The sequence below is a fragment of the Orcinus orca genome, chromosome 9, assembly GCF_937001465.1.
Source record: "Orcinus orca chromosome 9, mOrcOrc1.1, whole genome shotgun sequence".
Taxonomy (NCBI): domain Eukaryota; kingdom Metazoa; phylum Chordata; class Mammalia; order Artiodactyla; family Delphinidae; genus Orcinus; species Orcinus orca.
Genome location: NC_064567.1, coordinates 40,658,574 through 40,684,207, shown reverse-complemented (window position 1 = coordinate 40,684,207; position 25,634 = coordinate 40,658,574). Strand labels below are relative to the sequence as shown.

The 25,634-nt window shown below is 42.9% G+C and overlaps 1 protein-coding gene across 7 annotated transcripts in view; it reads right to left on the bottom strand.

Moving 5' to 3' along the window:
- Window positions 1–25,634, bottom strand: part of ELMO1 (engulfment and cell motility 1) — a 549,020-nt gene that overhangs the window by 6,795 nt on the left and 516,591 nt on the right. For all 7 annotated transcript variants that reach the window (XM_049715202.1, XM_049715199.1, XM_049715198.1 and 4 more), the window contains 3 exons: window positions 18,538–18,645; window positions 11,295–11,377; window positions 100–177 (listed from right to left, as the gene is read on the bottom strand). In XM_049715202.1, coding sequence (XP_049571159.1) covers window positions 100–177; window positions 11,295–11,377; window positions 18,538–18,645 — 269 coding nt within the window. The remainder of the gene's footprint in view (window positions 1–99; window positions 178–11,294; window positions 11,378–18,537; window positions 18,646–25,634) is intronic.

Sequence of the window (25,634 nt, the reverse complement as noted above, 5' to 3'; positions counted from 1 at the left end):
AAAAAATGAAATTTCTTTCTTCCCAATATTTTTTACCTGCTTGTTTTTCTTGAGAAAATATGACGTTCTCTCATAAATTAACCCCACTGAGACCCTTACCTCATGCTTGTCAGGAGCTATGAAGTTCAGCTGGCAGTTTGAGTCATACAGGATAGAGAAAGCAAGTTCAAGCACCTCCTAAGAGAGATTAGAGAAAACACCACATTGAGGAAAGTTGACACATTTGTTCTGTAGTCACAAATGGCTGCAGATTGAACTTGGAATAGTGCCTACAGTGTGTCCAGGCAAGAGGAGCAGCCGTGAGGCTGACGGGAGGAAGGAGCATGTTTTTCAAGGTTCACAGCACATTTCCTTCTCTCTGTTCAGGGGCAGTCTGCGTGAACCATCTCATTTAATTCTCAAGACAGCGCATGGAGCAAATGTTATCATTCCCCTTTTATGCAAAGGAGCTCAGAGAGGTTAAGTGAGTTGTCCAAGGCCACATATCCCCAAAGCTGTGCTACTCTCCTATCTTCAGCATCTCCCTCCCAGGGAGACCATGAAAAACAGTAAACTCCTTCCCAATCAGCAGCATTATGGGCTGCTCTATCTTCTATCATTTCCAAACAGACAGGTGTCCATAGGCGTATAAACTTGCTAAAACATGAAAGCTACGTAGGAGGTAATGAGGCTTCTGGATGAACCCATTATCTGTAGGTAACACATCTGCCCTTTGACCTCTGAACTACTGTAGAGCAAAGGCTACACAAAATCTAGTTTTATCCTATAGTGGCTGCAGGGTATAAAGGAGAACATGGGCCCAAGTGGCAGAATAGCTGGGGTTCATTCATTGGTGAGTGTTCGTTCGAATGTCTGGTTTCATTCATAATACAGACTATGAGACAGACCCCCAGGACCAAGGACTAAGTGACATTGTCATTTCATTGTAGCTGAATGACCTTGGCTGAGACACTCAGTGTCATGCCTAATATGTAGGTTAATATATGCTTCTCAAATTGTATGTACTGTGCAATATTGGATACTATGATTTTTCTATTGGACTGACAGCAGGGTACAACCTATGGAAGATGAGAGTCATTGCACATCTCAACACCCTAACAACTCCTAATTTGGAGGGAAGGGCCAAATGAGTCCACCTCGGTGCTCTGCATCACTGTAACACACGTGCTAACCTTCCTTCTCTGTGTCTATTAGGCACGACTGATGACTGCCCCTTTCCCTTGTGCTATGATCTGGGAACTGCACTCTCAGTAACTACCCACAGGTGTTCTTTCTTGGGGAGGTAGATCTCTCCACATCATTCTCTACCTCAACATCTGTCAGAGGATTTGCCTTTGGCCAGTAAGTCACAGCAAGAATGCCCCCAGAAAGAAGGCAGCAGGCAGAAAGATGAGGTCAATGCCTTCAGATTTCAGATGAGAAATAATTCTTCCAAGTGAACTCCAGAGGCCCAGCATTAGCTGGATGCCTCTCCTGACACAGCAAACCATCAGGCTATTTGTGGCTCTCATGGATTTTATCTGTGTCTGGCTCACCTCTAGCTGTCCCATCATTAAGGGAAAACAGCTCTTGTTCTGAGCCCAGACCTACCAGTATCTCATACTCTTAGGGCATCCTCGCCCTACCAGAAATAGAAACAAGTGAAGGAAAGAATGCTGAGTCATAGAATGGGATCTGTTCTGCAAAACTACCCCCCTCTGCAATTTTCATTTTTTTAAAAATTTATTTTTGGTTGTGTTGGGTCTTCGTTGCTGCGCGTGGGCTGTCTCTAGTTGCGGCGAGCCGGGGCTACTCTTCGTTGCGGTGTGCGGCTTCTCATTGCAGTGGCTTCTCTTGTTGCGGAGCACAGGCTCCAGGCACGTGGGCTTCAGTATTTGTGGCACACAGGCTCAGTAGTTGCGGCTTGTGGGCTCTAGAGCGTAGGCTCAGGAGTGTGGCGCAGGGGCTTAGTTGCTCCGCGGCATGTGGGATCTTCCCAGACTAGGGATCAAACCCGTGTCCCCTGCTTTGGCAGGCGGATTCTTAACCCCTGCACTACCAGGGAAGTTCCTGTATTTTTCATTTTTTTCTTCCGTAGGATTCCATTCAAGCCTGCCCAGTTAAGATCAATAGTATTAAAAAAGAGTTCGCCAAAACAAACAAACAAAACCAATTTTCACATAAGTTTGGCATCTCTTTTGGGTCTTTTAGTTTATAATGTAAATGGTTATGGGCCCTAGTAGTGGTACCATAATTGGTGTCATCCTTTTAAAAAAGTCAGTAAGGCAATCCATATCAAGAACGAGGGGTCCCACTCCCGGGGTTATTCCTAAAGAAAATTCAAAAGGAAGCAAAGGCTGTATATATCATTACCTGTAAGAACATAATATGAGAAACTAAATAAATGTCCTCCCTTCCTTGGGTAAACCATCAAAAAAAATCACAAATTAGCAACCCAGAGAAATACATGCAGTCAGGCATTCAGTGTAATTATGAAAATCTGATCTTAAGTGAAAAAAAGCAAGAGAAATGAACACTATATACATACAAATCACAATTATGAACAATGTCTTCCTGTGGTTGGAAACTGGAAGCAAATTTTGAAATGAAAATAATTATGTTAAGGTGCTAGGATCACAGGTGATTATTTTCTTTTAAAAAACTGAAAACATTTTTTCAACAAAATGTTAAGCTCTCATCTCATAAATTCATAAAGATTGTTCTTAGATGAGAAACACTGATATAGATGATGATTTCTTTACTAATCTTAGTGTCATTCATTAGGAAAAGTCTTTGACTCATACTTGAGAGACTGGAGAGAAAGGAGAGGACAGGCTTTGCTTTTGGATACCCAGTCAGTACATTACAGCAGCACCATGTGACCTTCGGAGGTCAACAGGAAAACGTGAATCTGACAATGGATTTCCGGCTGACGTTGGACCATGACTGCCACTTTGCTTAGGGCAGGCGCATGGCTAACCCATCCCCTTGCTTACGACAGCAGGTGTGAGCATCACCAGAGCCCAGACGTGGCCTCTTGACTAGGTGCTGAAGTCACGTGAGACCAGAGTGTCAGCGTGGTTGTCCTTTGTGACACATTCTCTTCTGCAGGGCAAGGAGGGAGCAGGAAGAAAAAGGAGGGGGCCTCAAACTTTGGGTTTTGCCCTTCTAAGGCATTTACCAGTGAAGATGTGAATGAGCGGAGCTGTCATGACCTAGATTTCTGATAAACACAGGGAGGAAATAGGAAATTCGTGAGAATATCATTCCCCACTTTAATTTCACCAAAGCTGCCTGGGAGGGGTTGGAGGAATTACTCCTCTGACCCGCATGCCTGCGTTAAAGGCTGCTGTCACTTATAATGAGTTTTACTGACGTCCCTGGCCGGCTGTCATTGAGGCATCCGCGGAGGTCAGCTCTCCAGCACTTTGAGCAAGCAGGCTGAGGAGCTGGGAGCGGTGGCCTCTCAGGCTAACACTCCAGAAGCTGCCACCTGTCCAACTGTCTGTGAGGGAGAGAGGTGCCAGGAGATGGTGGAGTAAGCAGTCGTGGATCTGGGGCAGTGTCCCCCTCAGGGGCTCCCTGTCACACACCACAACACTTTCTTAGACATCTGATGCTCTGGGGCTTTGCTACTCACTACTTAAGGTCGTTTATTCCCTCTGGATTTAAGTCGGTGGAAAATCATGTCCAGGAGCAGCTTATTTCCATCCTCTGTTCCACTAATGCACATCTCCCACCTCACCATGTGGAGGAAGGCCTGGGATAAGTGAGTTCTGGGGTTAGGGGATACGGGAGGAACTGATCCTATGGTCTCTGACCCCATATTCAACCCTCTAGCCCTGGGACTAGAGACAAGGCATGTGGGGTCAGGGGATGCTCAGAGAAATTCAGGGCATGATGGTGCCTTGGTTTGGGGATTGCCATCTTCCAGGGGTCAGATGATGGGTTGACTGAATACGAGAGTAGAGTTTTAGACAACATATCTTCGGTGTATAGCGTTGGCCGCCATTCCTTGCGTTGCTTTGGGTGACTTGCCTCATTTGGCCATCTCGCCTGGCATTCACTTTAATCATGTTGGCTCTCCACCATCTATCTACGTTATCTTGAGGTCAAAGGATTTTGATTAAAGGTGTAGGATATAACTTGGCATGTGTGTGTGCTAAATATAGCCAGAGAACCAGATATCATAGCTATGAAGCATTGTTGCTCACCTGTATATCTATGAGTTTGAGTTTACATTTTAGAAGGCAAACTCAGTCATTCATATCGTGAATAATAAGATAGGATCTTGCCTTCTATAAGCAGCTATAATGTTCTGGTCCTCAGCTATCTTAGCATGATCAGCCAATAGTTCTCTAACCCATTTTCTTCTCTCTGTCCCCACCAATCCTGTACTCTGAATTGAATGTTTCTCAATCAGAGGATGCACTTTTACATGTCAAAAGGCCCCACGTGCCTTTTCACATATTGTTTCCTCCTCCTAGAAAGTCTTCCCCTCACTTCTCCTTTTCAAAAGCCAGCTCAGACATCATTTCCTCCACAAGCTTTCTCAAGTCTCCCAGGCTCTCCTGGTATTTAAATTTACTGGGGCATAGGCAACATTGGATTGTAATTTCACGTTGATACTTAAGCCTTATATCTGTTAGACACCCAAGGACAGGCGCCAGGTCGTATTTATCTTTGGATTCCCAGCACCCAGCACAGGCTTGGTATAAAGAAGATACTCTATACATTATGAGTATGAATGGTGAACGAAATAAATCTGAATAAAAGGCTTTTTGGTTACGACCAGGCTTTTCAAGCTGAGGCTAGAACATCAGCTTCTAGTATAATCGGCTTCTTATTTCAGGTACATGAAATCATACTGGAAAAATAAAAGCTGGGCTCTGGACATGGTGAGATTCAAGCTTCTTTCATGTCAAATATATTCCTATCCCTTTCACTGAGATCTGGTCATATCTTCCCTCTGGGGATTACATGTTAACTGTTTAACTCTTAAGGCCCAAATCAGTGGGATAAGTACCAGGAATGCCCACTTTCAAAGATACGGCGACAAATCAACTTTATTTTATGAACCACAGAGTTTAAATTTAGAATCCTTAATCCTCGAAAGTCAAATTCTTCCAATTGAATTTGCATTCACCCATGATAATTCTTTTCAAGTGTTAGACATTTCCTAAGTGTTAGACATTTCCTAATCTCTCTGTGAAGAAGCCAACACTTCTTGTGTCCACAGAAATTTGTCTGTTGTACCAACCTCTTTTAAATACATTGGACTCTAAGCTCCAGGAGGACAGGGCCATGTCTGCCTGTTCGTCACTCTGTGCCCAGGGTCTATCCTATCTCAGGTGCTCTAATGCGCACTGAGTGAATGACTCTATGAGCAAGCCTTAGACCATGACTGGCATGCCAGATGTTGAATGAGTGAGAAGTACTATCAGTTACCAACATCTTGCTATTAACAAGTGTCTGCCTTAAAGATGCTCATGTCCCAGTTTGCCCTGTTCAGTAATTAAGCTAATGGAAAGTCCTGTGGCACAAAATGTCAGAACCTACTCTCTAGCTGGAAAAGCTGAAGAGCCAGCAACACGCCTTGGGTGCTGCCCACTGCCGAGCACTGACAGACCTCCTGTGGACAGATTTTGGCCAACTCTCCTTTTAAGCTGCAGGTCTCCCCTCTCCTGTCCAGAAGTCCCAGACGTAGGGAGGAGCAGGCCTCTGGAGCACTGGGGAAGGGGTGTGGGTGTGGGTGGATTGAGGAAATAAATTATTAGAACTGTGGGTTTCCTTTCTGCCTTTTGACGTTTTACCTGATGAACCAGATGTATGAATGCTATTAACATTACAAGACAAACAATTTTCATATGCATACAAATGAAAGAGCCAGGCTGGTAGAGATACCGCTGTTTCTCTCAGCCCTCAAGGCAGCCTAGAAAAGCTGGGAGTGGCTGGAATATCTCTGTCAGTGAATCCCAGGAAGTAGCCTCCATTTGAAGTCTTATTTATGTGTTTATAGCAGTGTGCCCCATTATCCATCCATCCATCCATCTGTCCACCCACCTGTCCAATTTTCTATGTGTCATTTACAAGGTTTTTTTTAAAGTTTGGAAATGTCATTTACTCAGTTTGTTTTGTTGATCTCCTCTAAGGGGAGAGGAATCTCCTACAAGAAGGCCAAAACTACCCACACATATCCTAGGCTCAAATGAGAACATCATCTCTACACCTGTTTTGATATTGGTAACTTGTATCTTCTTTCATTTTCTCTTGGTTAGTCAGGCTAGAAATTTATCAATTTTATTTATGTTTTCCAAGGACCAAGTTTTTTTTTTTTTTTTTGTGGTACGCAGGCCTCTCACTGTTGTGGCCTCTCCCGCTGTGGAGCACAGGCTCCGGACGCGCAGGCTCAGCGGCCATGGCTCACGGGCGCAGGCGCTCCGCGGCATGTGGGATCTTCCCGGACCGGGGCACGAACCCGTGTCCCCTGCATCGGCAGGTGGACTCTCACCCACTGCGCCACCAGGGAAGCCCAAGGACCAAGTTTTGATTTTGTTGATTTTCTCTACTGTTTTCTTATTTTCAATTTCATTCATCTCTAATATTTACTATTTCTTTTCTTCTGCTTGCTTTAGGCTTAAATTGGTCTTTTTTCTCTAGTTTCCTAAGGTGGAAACTTTATTGATTTTAGATCCTTCCTCTTTTCTAATATATGCATTTAATGGTATAAATTTCCCTCTACGCACGGCTTTCACTAAAACCCATACATTTTGATAAGTTATATTTTCATTCTACTTAGTTTAAAACATTTTGTAATTTCTCTTTAGACTTCTTTAAACTATGGGTTATTTGATAGTGTGCTTTCAATTTCCAAACATTCGGGGGATTTTCTATCTATCTTTCTGTTCTTTATTACTAGTCTAATTCCATTGTGAAGTAAAACATACTTTGTGTGATTGCTCTTCTTTTAAATTTGTTAAGATGTATTTTATGGCCCAGAATGTGGTCTATCCTGGTGAATGCTTCTTGTAAGGTTGAGAAAAGTGTGTATTCTGTTGTTGTGTGGATTTGTTAATTGGACGTAGTTGACTGATGGTGCTGTTCAAGTAATCAATATCCTTATTGATTTTCTTTCCACTTGATGTATCAATTACTGACAGAAGGGTACCAAAATCTCCAGGATAATAATGGGTTTGTGAATGTCTCCTTTCAGTTCTCTCAGTATGTCTCACGTATTTTGATATCTTTGTCCATCCCCTTACTTTCACCTATCTTAGTCTTTATCTTTAAGTGGGTTTCTTGTAGAAAACTATATAGTTGGTCTTGCTTTTTATCCACTCGGACAATGTCTGTCTTTTAATCAGTGTATTTAGACCACCGACATTTAAAATGACTATTGATATAGTTAGATTATATCTGCCATGTTTGTAACTCTTTTCATGTGTTGTATTTGTTCTTTATTTTTAATTTTCTCCCTTTTTTTTGTCTTCTGTTTTGAGTATCCCAACTCCTCCCTCCTATCCCTTATGACTTTGCTGTCATTCATTTCACTGATCCATATGCTATAATCATCTAACACATTTTACTATTATTATTTTAAGCAAAGAATTATCTTTTTGATGAATTAATAAGAAAAAAGTATATTTTTATTTTACCTTCATTTATTCCTTCTCTGACACTCTTCCATTCTTTATGTAGATTCAAGTTTCTAGCCTATATAATTTTCCTTCTGGCTGAAGAATTTCTTGCAGAGTAGGTCTGCTGGCAATGAATTTCCTTGGTTTTGGTTATCTTAGAAAGTGTTTCTCCTTCACTTTGGAAAGATAATTTCACTGGATATGGAATTTTAAGTTGTTGTTTTTTTTTTAACACTAAATATTTCACTCTACTTTCTTCTTGCTTGCATGGTTTCTGATGAGAAACCTACTTTAATTTTAATATTTGTTCTTCTACCAGTAAGGTGTTTTTCCTCCTCTGGTTTAAGATTTTCTCTTTGTCTTTGGTTTTCTTCAGTTGGAATATGATATGCCTAGGGGGGTGTGTGTGTGTGTGTGTGTGTGTGTGTGTGTGTGTATGTGTGTGTGTGTGTGTGTGTGTTGGTATTTATCCTGCTTGGTATCTTATAAGCTTCCTGGATCTGTGGTTGGATATCTATCTTTAATTTTGGAAAGTTCTTGGCCATTATTGATTCAATATTTCTTCAGTTCTATTCTCTTTCTTTTGGTATTTTAATTATACATATATTATACTTTTTGCAATTGTCTGTCAGTTCTCTGATGTTCTAATTTTTTTCCTTTTGGCATTTCAGTTTAGGAAGTTTCTACTGACTCATTTTCAAGCTCACTAATCCTTTCCTCAGCCATGTCAAGTCTACTGAAGAGCCCATTAAAAGCATATTTTATTTCACTTCTGTTACAGTACTTTTTATTTATACCCTTTCCTTTTGATTCAGTTCTAGAGTTTCTGCATCTCTGCTTATATTATCCATCTATTCTTTCATGTTGTTTACTTTTTCCATTAGAGCCTCTAATCCTTTTAATCACAGTTATTTTAAATTCTCTGTCTGATAATCCCAGCATTTGTGTCGTACTGCAGTCTGGTTCTGATGATTGCTTTGTTTTTCCAGGCTGTTTTTTAATTGCTTTTTGGCATGCTTGTAACTTTTTGTTGAAATCCAGACATGCTGTATCAGGTAATAGGAAGGGAGATACACAGAACTTTAGAGTGATGATTTATGTTAATCTAGCAAGGAATTGGGATATGTTAAATGTTTGCTATACTGTAAGTGCCAGAGGCTTCAAATTCCTCTAGTGTCCCTGTTTTTGTCTACCCTACTGACTTTGAGCTTCCCTAAATACTCCTCCTCAGAGAGAGGTTGTATCTTGCAGAACTTTCAGGTATAATCCAGTGTTACTATTTGGAATCTAGTGGTATAGTGGTAGGATATGGGTGAGGGATACCACTCCATAACTTTCCAATTAAATCTCCATCTTTTGGGGGTCCTATGTCTTGTGGCTGTCACCTTCTCAAGTGTATCTCCAGTAGTATAGCTTTCCCAGTAGCATAGCTACAGAGTTTCCTACTGATTTCCTTGAGGTTCTGACTGCTGTTGATTATATCTCCCCCAACCCCAACCCTGTGGTTGAGATAAGAAGTCTAAAAAGGAATGCAATGGGAGAAATTCCTTTCCCCTAGCTGGGATAAAGGTTTGGAGAACAGGGCTTCGTTATGGAGAAGGCTCTGTCATATTCCATGATTACTCACCTCTTTCCCCTCCCAGAGCCATGACGGAGGTGGGCAGTGGGGGATGGGGGACTCTCCATAAGATCTTCACTGAGAGAATCTGCTAGGTTTACTGGAAATAAAGCCCATGAAATTATGCCCCCACAAGACTGCAACCCCCAAAAGTTTCTCACTCTCATACTACCAGTCATCAGAATTGCCAGCTAAATGATCTTACAGCTTACGGCTCCAGTAGATTCTGCTTCAGGTGAGCAGATCTGGCTGTGACTCTCTGGATGTACCTGACTCTGCAGATTCCATGGCTGTGGTCTCCCCTGCAACATCAGTTCTCTTGGTAGTTCCAAGAAAATTGTTGATTTTCACTTTATTCAGTTTCTTCTTACTGTAAGGATAGGAGTGACAACTCCTAGGCTCTTTACAGGTTGGGGTGAAACCAGAAGTTCCTTCACATCTGTTTTACATAATTCGCTGTCCCAATCAGAATGCTTGAGTCCTTGCAAGTTGCTTGGCTGCCAACTATACCCCTCCTAGCCTTCTTTAGGTTACAGACTCTTGTTGCTGCCAATTTCCTCACACCTTGTCCTGCTCGGCTCCAAGTGTTATATAACCACGGGGACCTCAGCTGGAGCTGAGCAGAGCCGGTGCTCCGTCTGTTATCAGGTGGTCTTGAAGGAAGGCGGCCCCACAGGAGGCAAACCATGAAGGCTGGGGACTTGCGTCTCTAGTTAAGGATGCTCTTCTGGTATATGATGATCTGTTGAATCCCTACTTCCCCATATCTTGGAGAAGAAAGAAATTCTGTGTAACAGATGACCTACAGACCCCAAGGCATGCCCTTATGTCACTCAGTGTTTTATATGATAGCACTGTGACAGGCTCGACACAGAAGGATTCATATGGACTTGAGGTGAGTTATACTTATGTAACTTAAGAAACAAAGATCTTGTTATCTGTCTCCTTGGCTGTATCCTCTCCCTGTTTTCTTCCTAAACAGTACTTTTGTAGTGCTTTTGATTTTCCTTAACCATAGATAGGGTCATCTTATGCAGACCTGGATTCGCCTTCATCTTATAATGACTGAAATTACAGGGCAGGCATTATTCACTTCAACACTGATTGACAAATAGGATGTGTATAATGTTTACATTTCTTTTAGATAATGTCACGGGACAATAAAGAAGCAACCTATTGATCTATGTGACATTTTTGGCTCCGAGGTGCCTGAAGCTTCCAGATGAAGCTGATTAATTTTGTTCATGGACAGACACTATGTAACACAAGATGCCAAGAAGTAAAAAATTGGCTCCCTGATGGCCCCTCCAAGGGCAAGTACCTCCAAACTGGGGGCAAGGGAAATTCCTCCATCTTTTCAGAAAATGCCACCTCCCATACCCTCTGTTATGGAATGTAGGCTGTCATGGGGAACAACATGATGGGGAGGGTGAAGAATATTGCAATGTGAAGAGTGTTTAAGCAATATTCACCTCTGGGAAGATTTTCTCCCTTAAGCTGGGTTTGAACTGTTTCACAATATTTCCCATGATGCTGAAGAATATCAGGCCTTTAAAAGTTTTCTAAGATTTGTTTTGAGCCATCTAGTCTCTCCTCCCTTTCCCAGACTTCATTGAGACACCAGGCGGGTAACAAGAAGGAGGAAATGAAAGGGATTGGGGTGGAAGTGCAGAAGGGAGAATATGAACATAAATAGAAGGTTAGGAGAGGCCCAGAGGATGGACGGAGATGAGTGGAAAAGGCTTGAGAGAAGACTGGTGACAACAGAGAGAGGGCAATTCCTAGGGCTGTACGTAGAAAGGAAGTGAGAGAATGCAAGGCATGGTGGAGATTCGACAAGTGATCAGTGAGAGAAAGAATAAGACTAGGTAAGAGATGTAAAAGGAATGAGGAAAGGAAAAGGAGCTGAGTTTAAGAGATGTGTAACTGTGTGTGCGTGTGTGCACTCACACACACACACACCCCAACCACACAAGCATAGCTACCAAAGAAGGGCTCGGCCCACTGCAGTCAGTAACTGCATTGAGCAGATAGAACAACTTGCAACTTGGAAAACATACCTTGTTTTGTTTAAGGGCACCTTTCTCTTTCATATGAGGGCAGTCCTTTCCCGTCACCACAGCTTTGATATCTGCCACCGGCACTGCAATTCATAAGAGAAAATGAAAGTAACTACATCATGTGACAGCTTAAGTGTCCAGAAAGTAGCAAGACTAAGCATCGAGTCTGCTGCTATGGCTGCCATTCCCAGACACTGCCGCTAGAAGAGAAAAGAGGTGAAAAGAAAAGAGAAGTCAAGTGGTGTCCAGGGCTAGGAACTAAAATATATCCTTATATCCTGGTAAAAAGCATCCCCGGGGAGAAAAATCTATGTTCATAGTAGAATTTGGTTCAATAAAGCAAATACCTAAAAAAAAATACCAGAAACAACAACAACAAACCCATCATAGTTGCATTAAAAGTGATGGTACTAGAAGCAGCGGTAATAATCATACTAATAGTGGTACTGATACTGATTTTATGGAAGACATCTATGTGCCAGGAGCAATGCCAAATGCTTCCTACAGATGGATATCTCCTGCTACAGTTGCTACATCTCTTTAGTTTCTGAGTTTTGGATAATGAGGGGAAGTAACCTTATCACAAAAAAATTTATCTGAATCTAAACCATCCTGAACTCTCATTCTCCAAATTCTCCCTCTTACCATCTCATTACTTCTCACAAGGATTCTGTGAGGCAGGTTTTATTATTCCTATTTTATGGACAATGAAATTAAACTCAATTAAATAAAGGGAACATTCCTTTCTGATAGGGAAGTGGTAGCTGGTGTTTATCTTGGAAATCCTGAGCGTAATGCAGTTTGATAAAATGATGTTATCTCTCATCCTACTCAGAACCTGGGGGAAGATAAAAGATGTGGAAAGGGTTGGGCCTTTAAAGCTTTTGTTAAGATCATCTGATGGAGAGAAGGCAGTAGGATGGTTTGGAAGCTTAATTTAAAACACTGCAAAGTCATCTGTCCCTTTCCGATTCCTAATCTTTCACTCCTGTAAGGGACTGTGAATTTAGGAGCTCACTTAGGATCTGCAGAAGCTTTGCGTCATCAATTCCTTAGACTCCTCTAATGATGAAGATAATGAGAGATTTCATGATTAAAGTTCACCTATTTTTACTGGGGCATTGGGTTTGGGGGTGACATTTAGATGAAGAGAGAATTATAAAATATATAGAATGTCAAAACGACGTTAACAGGAAGGCTCTTTAAAAGCTAACATTGTCCGGGTACCCTAAAGTTGCTAAGAACTTTGTCCAAATCTGTGACACCTCTAGAGCTCTCTCAAACCCTAGAGAAGAGTGAGGCTGTGAGGAACTCTTCCAGGATTCTCTGCAGGCACCCGCGGCTAGCTCAGTCCTGATTCTAGATCTCTTTGGTGGACCTGACTTGTACTCACTAATGACTGCCTCTCCTCTCCTTCCGGCCATATGGAAGACTACTCTTCCCAACAACTTCTGCAGTTAGGTGGGGCCATACGATTGGCTCTGGTCAGTGACATGTGAGAGGAAATGGCCTGTCTCTCTCTTAGCTGAGGCAGTGAAAAGTCCACGCCTACCAGCCTCTCTTCTCCAGCCACAGGGACTGATCCGGTTCCATGGTCCATCCAGATGGCACAGCTCTGGGATGGCAGAGCAGCCATTGGCCTGAGTCCCTGTGATCGTGTGGACCAGTCCTTTGAAAGCCCATGTCAGTTACGTAATGTGAGGAGTGAGAAATAAACTCTTGCTGTCCTGAGCCACTGAGATTGTGGAGGTTACTTATTCTTGCAGCAAAATGTAGCGATGCAGCCTCTCCTGAATGGCATGACCCTTGACCTTGGACTGCTTTCCTTCTCTGCCTGGCTGCTCGAGATTGGCATCTTCTTTTAGACGGTCCTTGTGATTCCTGAATCTACCTTTGACCACAGCCTCTGACTTCAGTTCTCCTCAAAACCATTTTCAGAACCAACAATCAGCCCTGTTCTCAGTGGCTGACCTGGCTCCCTAATCACTACCCCAGGAGGAGATATTTGGGCACTTTGGGAAGCTGGGTTTATTTAAGATTTACTTTTCAATGAAAATCCACCACTGAAGTGAATTTGTGATATAATTAACATACCAACTCCAAAACCCTCCTCAAGCTTCAGATGGAGTTTGAGTCACAGCGTAGTTTTCTGTTGTATAATATGTAACATGGTCAATGAAGATCTATAAATAGTAAGTTACCCCTTGTCTTTGAAGATCTATAAATAGTAATTTACCCCTTGGCTTTGAAAACTGGGCAAGATTAACTCGGAACAGGACAAGAGTAACACTAAAGTCTGTCATGGGAGCAGTCTTTAGAATCTCTAATGAGAAGGAATCAGCGGAGAAAAAGCACTCTTCCACCGTGCTTGTGGCATTACATATTTTATGTATTTTACATGCATTGTCCCCTGTCAAGGAGACGAGCTGCTATATTACTCACAGGATTACGGCTAAAAGGAAAACACAAAATTCTAAAAATACAGCATGGCTTTTAAAGGTTGCTCTTTACATAGTTTGTCTCTAGATGCACTGGAAAATTAGGCATCAGAAGGGCTAAAATGCTGTCCTCTCTAAACCCATGAGCAGAATCAGACTCATATCCTTTGAATCTACACTCTTAAGAGGCAACAGAGGGCCCTTGATTACTTCAAAGCAGGGCTGGTGTTTCTATCAGGCCCTTTTTTGTAGGAGCAACATAACTAAGTGGGGTTCAGAGATACGAGAACCAGAAGGGTCACCACTGGTTCCCTAACGCCAACTCTAACTCCTTGCAGCCTGGCCTCATTTCTTTCAATGCTTTTTTCAGTTTGAGCTGGATTGAGACAATCTAATTCAACGCTCCCATTTTATAGATGGGAAGACTGAGGACTAAAGAGAAGAAATAAATCATGCAACATCACACAGCTAGTGAGGGACAGAGCTGGGACTGCTGCTCTTTCTTCTATTCTATGGTCCCTTGCTAGGCCATGATTTTTCCCTATGTTTGGAAGATGTCAGCCCCCCAAATCATGCTGAACACAGCCCTGGAAGTGGTTTTCACTTCAGATATGTTCAGGAAACTCTTTGATTGCTACTATCTGGGGAAGGAACTTTAATTGTGATTAAAAAAAAATGCCTTTGAAAAAGTAAATGTGGCCACCATGATAAAAATTGTTCTAGCTTTCACCCTTGGGAGCCAAGTTGAGACAGAAATCACCCCAGGAAGTAACCAGTAAGCCATGAGCACTTGCTGTATACACAGCTCCATCGTGGAAGCTCCTATGGGCAGAAATACAGAGAAGGGGCAGGCTGATCCCCGTACAGTTTAGTAAAGAATCTGGACTCTAACTTGGAAGCCTGGAGTGGTTGGAAGGGCTGTGCCTTTACAATCACAGAGCCTGGATTTGAATTCTAGGTGCACCTACCGGCTATACCACTTTGGGCTTAAGTTCTTAGAGCATAAGCTTTCTTGTCTACAATGTAGAACTATAATATCATCCATCGCATAGGGCTGTTCTGAGAATTAACTCAGTGCTGGAGCCAAGATCATTGCTGGCTTTGAATCTAGGTGGTCTGGAGAAGCGGGTAAAAATCTAGGCCGTGGAGTTGGATGGCTGCATTCAGATCTTTGCTCTATTATTTATTGGACGTGTGACCTTCAACAGGTTACTTAACTTTTCTGTGCCTCATTTTCCTAATCCTAATTTTCCAATGATACCTACCTCTTCAGGTTGTGGGGAGGATAATTTATTATGTAACGTAGAGCTCTTAGCACACTGCCTGGTGTTGAGTAAACACTCAAAAGATGTCATTTGCGGTTGTTCTCATTATCAACAGTCAAAGTTAATTCTCTCTGTAGATTGAGGGGCCTGAATTATTCCCCATGCTTCAATGACCCAAATTGCCCACTTTGCTTTGCTGTGGCCATTGCTCCTCTCCTCTGCTGTAATAGGCTTCATGGCCTTGTGTGAGGGAGCAAAACCCTTTGATGTGGGAGTGAAGAGCGCTGGCCTAGACTCTTTCAAAGGGAGTCTCTGAGGGGCCCAGGCACTGCTGGAAAGCAGAGGAGTCTGGTGTTTAGTGGGGGTGATGAGAGTCTATAAACCTGGTGGGAGGAATGTGGGGTGAAGGGAGGTTAGGAGATGTGGATTTTCAAGGGCCATGTTTCTTGCCTAACAAAAGGAATACGAGAAGACAGATTTGCTAAATCTTTAGACATGAAGACAGCTAAGGAGAGGCCCTCAATCTCCACTTGCACTCTCTGGATTAAGAGGATTCAATTATGCTATTTGATTCACCAATATCTCAGTATTCAGCACTGATTAACTCAAGGGGTGGAAGACAATTTTCCCCTTGGTCACAAGAGAGGGCAATTGTACACAGCAAGAACAAGGGTACTTGAAATGAATTAAAGGAATGTCTCATTTTTCTAGTGGAATGAGGTTTTTGACTAAGGGCTCCAAGAGGATGGACTATTTTGCTCCAGGCAGGATGCGAACTGTAATTAAATGCAAACCAGATGGCAGGCCTGAAGCAGCAAATTTTAGTTTCCTAGGCTGGGACCTTCTCATCTCAGGCACACAATAGTTTCATTTGACTTCATTACATGAAATATACCCCCTCCCTGGCACACATGTGCATACAGATATAATCTCCTCAACACACACACACACACACACACACACACACACACACACACACACACACACACCCCACATCCTCTCATATGCACACACCTGCACAGGTACTCATTCTTGGTTTGCCTTGCAGTGGATAACTGTTTACGGAGCAGCTCTTCTGGAACTCTGAATTACTAGACTTCAAAGGCCGCAGAGGAAAGGAGTGGATGAGTTTCACAGCCAGTGTCAGAGGGACTGATGCAACCCTTTCCCAGAAGCAGCCTCACTCTGTGGCCACGACCAAAAACTGTTTGGAGATCTGCAGCTCTGTCCTGGCTCTTCTGCAACCACCCTGGCAAGCTGGCTCTCCCTGGCATCGGCCCTCGGGTTTCTAGCCCAGAGACCGTCCCTACTCAAGGCTCAGGTACTGTCCACGACTTGACCTTCTCTAGGGGCAGGGCTACCGACTTCCTAAGCAGCACAACCAGCGAGAATGAGCGCGCTGCATTTAAACCTACAATCCACGCCAATCTAGTGCCTATCTGTGGGTGGAGGAGAGGATTAGATCCCTAGAACTATGGAGATAAATAACACAGCCAGTGAGTGGGAGAGCCGATTCTCTGGGCCATGTGGGTTAGGAATGAATCCAGCTGTGGTTTTTCTGTTTTCCTGCCCAGACCACTTTCCCTATTTCCTGGTCAGGTTAAGAACGAGACGGTGAAAGACTTCATATAGAGCCTGTGGTTGCTTTGACCTCTAACTCTTCATTTTACTGCATTAGAGCAGAGATTCCAAATAGCTGGCCTCTGGACAGTTCTGGGTTCATGAGGGAGGTTTCATCAGTGAGTTTTTCACCAGTTAATAGCAAACAGAGGAAAATGAAGACACTGCTGTGAGTTTTTCACACAGCTAATTTAAGTTAGTACAAGGGACTGTCCTTTACTCCAAGATTAGGCCTTTCTAGTCTTTTGTTTTGTTTGATCAAGAGCCCTTTTTAAAATGAAAGCAATGTGATATTAAATTTTAGTTAGATTTTCTTTTATAATAGCCTTTATTTCTGCCAAAACTGAAAGTTGGCAACCCACTGTCGATTCACTTTTCTTGTTCTTTTAAAATATTTACGTATTGGTGAAAGCCCAATTTAGGGACTCACTATGAAGCGTGTCAGGCAACATCTGGCTCCACACTTGTCAATTTGAGCACTCATCAGAAACGCCTGGAGGGTCTGTTAAGACAGAGGTTGTTGGCCCCATCCCCAGAGTTTGTGATTCATCACGTCTGGGAGTGAGGATCTGAGAAGCTGCATGTCTAGTAATTTCCCAGGTGATGCTGCTGCTGGTGGTCCAAAGACCACACTCTGAGAACCACTGGTCCAGCTCTGTCCATGGTGGGATGCAGAAGGCTTTCTGAGACCTGAAGGGAGGGTCCTTATTACAGGCAGAGGCCTGGGGAGACCCCATAGCAAGAATGCATAGACACTGCCCCAGACTCTGCGGTACTGGGTTTCAAATAACGTGGGCTGAAGAGGCAGTGCTCCCATGAAAGGAAATAAGATTGCCTTCTGAACTAAATGACACTATGAAGACCAGACTGTCCCATTTTTAAGCTGGAGGAAGTGAGAATGTTCCAGGCTGTCTGTCTGATATGTCAGCCCAGAGTCTGAGTGTGTCAGGAATTTGCCACTTGTGGTTTATTTTCCCCTGTGATGGCCATGAGCTGCAAGGAAGACAGTACAGATTTGACTTCCATAGGCCCTGGGGTGACAAGGGGGAAGCTGCTAGGACCTGGAGGTAAGGATTCTGTTTGCGACTTGTTCATATGACTCACGGCAGGGTCAAGGTGACTTGTAAAAGTTATTTTAAAGTGTCTATACTTTTTTCTCACTCTTTGATTTCTCTACCTGAGATATCCTCTGAGGCCATGTCTAACTTTATCTCATTTCTCTTCCAAATTAATCCATTACCTTTGTGTATTTTAATATTTCTGTAATACTTTGTTTAATTAGTACACTTAATGCTGACTTAAAAAACCTGGAACCTGCTTTGGTGTTGGGCTAAAATAATCTAGCATATGACTGGCTCTTTAAGAGACATGGTACAGAAATAGCAAATCGGTATAAATAATATGTATTTTGGGGAATATTTAGGAAACCACAGAATGCTATTGAGTGTCTGAGTTACTGCTTGGAAGTAAACGAGCCATACGTGGATCTGGCATTAGCTCTGCATTATAAGTGTGGGATACAGTAACCTATAATGCATAAACGTGGTGGGATCAAGTACATGATTCATGTGAAATTATTCTGGGTCATCAGAAAAAGACAACTGACAATCAGGTTTATATTGTTTTTGCTCCTTAGAATAACACTTGGACAAGTAACGTAAAAGTGGGTGTTTGAACCCCAGGTTTACGTCTTTCAGGAAAGATAGGTGAGCATTCCTTTTACCCCCTCCCCTCTTCAGTCCCAAACCACAAATCCATCAAGGTCTTATGCTTGATGAGACGGCTCAGCCAGGACTCACAGCTAGATGAGACATGCCTAATGGGTTTACTGAGGTTGACAGTCTTTCTGCATGATATTCTGTGACCAGGAAACGAACAAGCAACCAAAACTCAGGCCTCCAACACAGGAGAGGCACTTACGTTTGTCCTGCAAGGAATCGTGGGGCACTTCTCCCTGAGGACTTTCTTCCAAGTCTCCATAATGCAGGACCTTGTGGTTTGGTGAAAGCCGACAATACCAAAACTTGTCTGGGGGAAAAAAAACACAAATTTACCAGGTAAGCGATTCCGGTTTCCAAAAAATATTGACATCCTTATTTCGTCATAGTCTTGCCTAGGAGAACACGCAGTTCCTTTGATTTTAATTCTTCAAGAAGGAATGATTCTAGAGCCCTGGAAGTTAGTCCCTTCTCGATTTTGATATTTAGTTAGCTCCTGTCCTTCTTGGTAGACATTTGGTACCACTGGGAAAGTTATCAAATCCTTTTATTTGATACGGCAACAGAGTTTCTGAGGTGGTGGCTTCCAGAGGGTTACTAGAATGACTAGGGGATTATTCTTTATTCAGTTGGGCCTGACAAAAGTGGGGAGGGAGATGAAGAGAAAACAGCTTTCTCAGAATTTTTCTGCTTCCACTTTCCTCTGTGAGATTGTAAGACTGATGAGATGGTTGTGCCGTATCTCAGTTGGCATATCAAACCCCTCACTCCTGAGGCCTATGTACACAAACTAATCAATGAATAAACTGTTAGGAAGCTAGTGATACACACAAGGGATGGAATTCATGAGGAAATACACTAATAATTCAGAAATTTATCCAAGAATGAGGATATTGCAATCATCTCCTCTCTCTTTCCTAGAGTTTAGTTCTCTCAAATAAGTGTGACCAGTACCTTAGGATCATTCTCATAAATAACTCCTTTAAGTTGACTTCCCCAAATGTAATAAAAATTTTTGAATAAGCTGGTGAGGCAGCAAGAAGGAGGCAGAGAGTGCTTTTTCTAGATAAGAAACTTAGATTGTGACAGCAATCTTCGTGCAGCTCTCAGGGCTGTGCTAGATGCTGCCTCCTCCAGGAAGCCCTCTCTGATTACTGCAGCCAAAGGGACCCTTCCCATCCTCTTAGCTGCTCCAGCATCTCCTTGGATCCTTGGTGCTCCCATGTTAAGCCCCTTAGTATTCCCCATTATCTGCCATAGACCCTAGGTAAGCAACTTGTCCCAGTGGGTTCAGTGTGAAAGGTTACTGACAGAAGAGGACTCCAGGACACACATCAGCCCTGACAGTGTGGAGAAGCCAGGGCGCTCTGATGACAACCACTGTCTTCACAATTGCACTGCACTGGTCCCTTGGCACAGTGCCTGGCACGTGGAAGTTACACAGTTGCTGTTGGCTAAATTGATAAATGAAGACCCACTGGTCAAGATGCTTAAGGCATGGAGCATCCCTGACCTGTAAACCCCTTTGTGACATTATGCAATTGGCAAACACAGTGGCCTTGGTCAAGTCACCCCATTACTGTGTCTACAAACACAAATTATTTTGAAGCCACTCTGACCAAAAAGGTCTCTATAATGTTTAAGAAAAATGTTCTTCTACCTAAAATTGCTTTCACTGCAAAACCACATTTTAACTACAATTCTTTTTGTAGGAAAGAAAGTTTTAAAATTGGAAGTAAAAGCCACACAATGAACAAAGAAAACACCCAAACTGGATCCACAAAAGCAAAATGCCTCTGTGATTCCTTTCTCATCTATAAACAGGGTTTGAGAATTCCTGAACGTAGCCAGAATATGGCAATCCATATACTTAAAAAAATCTAAACGCTGGTGGGAAAATTTGAGAGGAAAGAAACAGTGATTTGAGTGCTAGGAAAACATCTGGAATTGTTAATTTTTCAGAATTCTGTTATATATATATACCTATACACACACACACACTCAACAGCACAGGTCATTCTTCTGGGAGAGCATTTCAAAGGGAGAAAATAAAGTTATTCCCTGAATAATTCATAACCATTTCAATTAGGCAGTTTTCCATGAGGAGAACACATTTGGGAATTTGACTTGTAATTCACAATAGGAATTGCAACTCCAAAGGAGAGGGCCAAGTTTTGGCCACGAGCACCAACAGTGCTCTTGGGAACCTGGCATGAGTAACTGTAGAGATTTCTTCCCCCCGAAGGACCTTTCACCTTGTCTAAATGAACTGTGATGGCAAATCTAGCTGGAAAAATTTCCTAGAGAGCTCTCCTTCCCCTGCTACCTCTGAGATGGGACTTTGGCTAAGTGAGCAACTGAAAAACGGTGACAGAAAGCTGGGAAGGAAGTTGGTGAGCTGTGCTTAGACACGCTGTTCTTATTTTGAGTGAGGTCTTAGCCTGTTCTTCCTAGAAATCCCTCACTTTTCAAACCGGGGTAAACTCTAGGGATTGGCAGTGGTAACCTGAAGCCCAAGGGTCAATATGGCACAAATGGATCAATCATCCTCAGTATAATTGGGGGAGCATTGAGAACTTTAAGTGGTACAAACATATACTGTGGAGTGAAATGCACAACTTACATTCATTTGCAACACTTCAAAAATTTGCTGCACATACTTTCGTAAGTTGTCTATTTAATATGTTATGTCTATTTCTCCAGTGAATATTTGCAGAGTGCCTACAGTACTCTACTGGGTGTAGCAAAAATTATTAGGATGAAAGGCAGACATGAGGGACAAAGCCAAGCAGCTCAAGGAGAAGGAGCTCCCTAGCTCTTAGTGGCAACTTAAAGAAATATGGTGGAAACACTTGTTTCCCAGGTCTGGGAAGTAGGGACTGTGACTCAGCAGCTCTGCCTATACTACAGGGAAAAACAGGAATAGGGAAAATCTCTTGTGCAACACACTCCTACATTCAGAAACTATTGAAAACAGTGGCTATTTATCAGGGTTCCGGGAGGTAAAACAACCGTCTTCCTTGAAAAGCTGTAGTCACTGTTTGTTTAAAGAAACACAAAAGGCTACTTGGAACCTTGCCATAACAATACAGGGTATAGCTGACAGATTTTCCTCCTTCCAGAGGCTTAAATTCTCTTGACTTTTATGACACCACCAGCTTCTGGTTTTCCTCCTACCTCTGGCTACCTCTTCTCTTATCCTATAGAAGTTCCTCTTTCTCGGTCTACTACTAAGATGGTGGAGAACAAAAGATCTGTGCATCATTGATGTGAGTGATGTGTTCTGCTCCTCCCATCAAATAGGAAGTCTTGGATGGATGACAAAATATTGGAAAAGGGGCTGAACGGCTTGGGAAGGTTGTTTTGACTCATAAACAAATGGGTGGATACTCAGCCAGTATCTCTCTCAGGATAAAGGCTGGAGTCGTTAGCTCTGGGAAGGTTTAGAGGCATCATAACTTGTGTGTGGCTGTCTTGAAGGCAGAGCCCCTATAAAGGAGAGCAGAGATGCCACCTCCGACCAGCAGAGCGCACCGACTTGTTGGGTGAGACAGTTTCAGTGTCAGCCGTCAGTGGCAGCTTGATTCGCAGTTTCTTTTATGGTAAGAAAAATGTGTATTTTCTATTCAAAACCCAGCATGATGTTACTAGTTCCCCAATCCCTCTGGGCAATGAATGAGTGGATTGTGTCACTAAAAGCAATTAGCAGGAAGCAGTGAGAACATTAGCAAAGATTGTTTAGTAGCATTTAAAGAGAAAACAGGAGTTAGTATAGAGGTCTTTCAGTCAATTAGAAATGTTAGTACGTTAATAGCCATCTTTTCATTCCCCCAACTCAAAAACTGAAAATATGGAGATCATTTTGTGCTTCACTCTTTTTTTCTGTGTGTGTGTGTGTGTGTGTGTGAAGGTCGGTCAGAGGGAAAAGCTGGTTTCAAAGCTCACAGCCTGCTAAGAAGGTCTCCAGGGCTGATTAAAGTTATATGTCACATAGATCATTATGCAGCTAATCACCCTTGACAACGGTAATTCTTGCAGCAATGTTCGAAAGAACTTTCTGCAATGATGCAAATACTCTGTACCTGCTTATTCAATAGGAATAGAAGAAATTTTGAATTTTATTGAATTTTAATGAACTTAAATAGCCATAGGTAGCTATATGGAACAGTGCAGCTCATTGTCTCTCTTCATACCCAGGCTGGAGACCAGTGTTGGGTCGGCCAGCAGGTGTTTATGGGAGGCGGGCAAGCTGAACAGCTACCATTGTCGAGCGTGAAATGTGGACTGTAAAGTGAGGCACAGGGCACAGCAAGAACCGAGTCCTGATCGACTCTGCCATGGACTCAGGGGGACATCTTTGTCTTGTGCGCAAAGCCCACAGTTGGCAGCTGGCTGCTGGCCCAGGGGGCCCTGAAAGTCCTGTGTTTGGGAGACAGGCGGCCTTTCCTGAAGTGAAATCTTAGGGCACTTCCACTAGGACTTTGGGTCTTTCTTAGGTTAACCTAAAATGTGCGAAATCTTCAGCGTGCTCAGGGGAAGGTCTGCTTCCTGCCTAGGGTCAAACGTTTCCAAGTCACAAAACATGAGGAACCCCAGCAATGCTTTTAAAGGGAAATGTCATCTTCCAGGTGATGAGATAGAAGATACCTCTGTTGGTTCAGTAAAGGAAGACAACAACTACGGATACAGAATGAAGGTCATTCCGCCTTTCAAATCTTCCTCACTTCACTGAACATTCTTCAGAACGAGATACTCTTGTTTTGATTCAGAATTCTGTCTCCCTGGAGACTCTCCTTTCATAGCAAAAGATTAACTCCAGAGCCCCCGAGTCATTTTAAAGATGGTTTGGCCTAACTGATACTTTGGAGTCACACAGACCTGAGTTACACACCTGGTCTTGACACATCAGCTATGGAGTCTTGGCCAAATTATAAAAACCTTAGGGACCCCTATGGTTCCTTTGTTAAGTAACACTAATAATTATATGAGTAAAACATATATAGAGTACCCATCATGCACCTTCCACAGAGCTGGCTCTCAAATATTAGTGCCTTCCTCATCTTCTAGTCAATGGTAACCCCTCTCATTCACATTACTGGTCCCTCCACCTTTTTTTTTAATGGTTTTTTTTTTTTTTTGCGGTATGCAGGCCTCTCACTATTGTGGCCTCTCCCGTGGCAGAGCACAGGCTCCGGACGCGCAGGCTCAGCGGCCATGGCTCACGGGCCTAGCCGCTCCGCGGCATGTGGGATCCTCCCGGACCGGGGCACGAACCTGTGTCCCCTGCATCGGCAGGCGGACTCTCAACCACTGCGCCACCAGGGAAGCTCTGGTCCCTCCACCTTTTGAGAACAATGATTATCTGTTATTTTCATCTATTGCAAAGTGATTTTTTCTGAAAATAATCTGGCTTCTCTTCTTTTGAAAAAACGCATTTACTTATACCTGCCTTTTTGTAAAAATGAGTTATGATAAGGTTTAATTAAATATTAAAAGAAAATTTCAATCAAAGAGGAAGAAACAACCTGCTCCCCAAAAGGGTTCACATGGTTACTGAAATGGCCTGAACATACCATTCGGCTCTAGGTCTTCTGAGCGAGCTGAAAGAACAAGGCAGGTTCACCGCCCTTGGCCTCGGCGCAGGAACATGCCAACTCCTCCGGGTACACGTTTCACTCACCAGTGGGTTTCAGATTAAGTTTGTCATGTTAATGCTTAGAGAAGGGATACTGGTCAACAAAACGGACACTGTCTTCAACAAGAAGCAAAAGTTTCATACTATCATTTCTTGAAAATGATACTCCAGTGTGTAGCCCTGGGCTCTTATCAAGACTATTCAATGCAAGTGATTCTGAAAGACCCTAATCTCTGAAAAGAAAGGAAAATAGGAGGCAGTTCCTGAGCCTGTAGATTCTCATGAAGCATATAACAGCTCGAACATAGACAACTTCTGGGATTTCATCTTAACTCTCTTGAGAAGTTCAGGAAACACGGAAGCAAGGCAATCTCATTATGAAGGATTGTGAACAAGAGCCTTTCACATTCCATAGAGAATGCGGGACAGAGTGAAGCAAGTATGCGACAGCCGTTGCCACTCTATGGCCTGTGTTTAAAAACCTATATTCTAAATAACTGTAAGCTAAACTTAATACTAAATACCATTAATGAATGTTTGACCATGTGCTGAGCACCAGGTGCTATAGATGCATGATTTTATTTAACCCTTGCAATGATTCGATGTAGGAACTGACATCATCCCCACTTGACAGATCAGGAAACAGAAGCACAGAGAGATTTATCAGGTTGTCCAAGGCTACCCAGCTAGGGGGTGGGGAGGCAGGGACTTGAATGCAGCTTGGTGTGTCTCCCATGATTTACTGCCTCTCAGTTCTACCGTGGTCAGAATTCCCAGAAATCCAGATTTGTATATATCTCTATTGGACTAACCAAGTAGCAGAGTTGCAAATGAGGCAGGTGGAATGATGGGCAAGTAGCAACTCAGGGGCCTTCTGGCCAAACGTGGCACACTAAGGGGCTCTGCATCTGCTCCTCTTCTTTCCAGTTCTGTGAGACAGGAAGCTCTTTCCTATTTTCCCCTGTAAAGTTAATACTTAAATCCACTCATCTGTGTTTGACTCACTGTTGGACAAGTTTAGAGGGAGTGTGGTCACGCACGGGCCCTTTGCGTATGTACTTGCTCTTTAACCAGGGATGGCTCATGGCTGTTCCTGTCTGAGATCTCACCTTTCTCCAAGGGATTAAAATGCTTTTCCATCATGTCCTCACTAATGTGGGTAAATCTAAATGGAATGTTTTGATGGGGTGATAGGAAACCAATTTCAGCACAGTCTGCTTTGAATCCCTATTTTTAAGCACACAGAGCTAGTCACCAGGTTTTAGATCAATTTACGAAACACCAAAAAGCCTTCCTTCACTTGGAAGGATGATGTTATACTAAACACAGATGGTCGTGCTCCCTAGGGAGTTTAACTAATAAATTTATAATCTAGATGCTAATATTTTTTGTTCAGTAGGCAATTCATTTTTAGAAAACTGGAAAAAGTGGTATATTTGGGACTAACACTTCTTTAGCCAAAAAACTGTAATTATGATATCTAGAATCAGGATTATTCAAGTAGAATCTACCCATTTCAGTCTAGAAAGGGAAGTCTCGTGGTGGAGTAGACTGGAAGGTCAAATTGCGTTCTCTGAATTAGGTTCCGAAGGATTCTAGCTAGGCATGAGCGGAGGCATTTGGTGGCATGTGTCTATTTGCCACCTCTCTCCTCCCCCCACTTC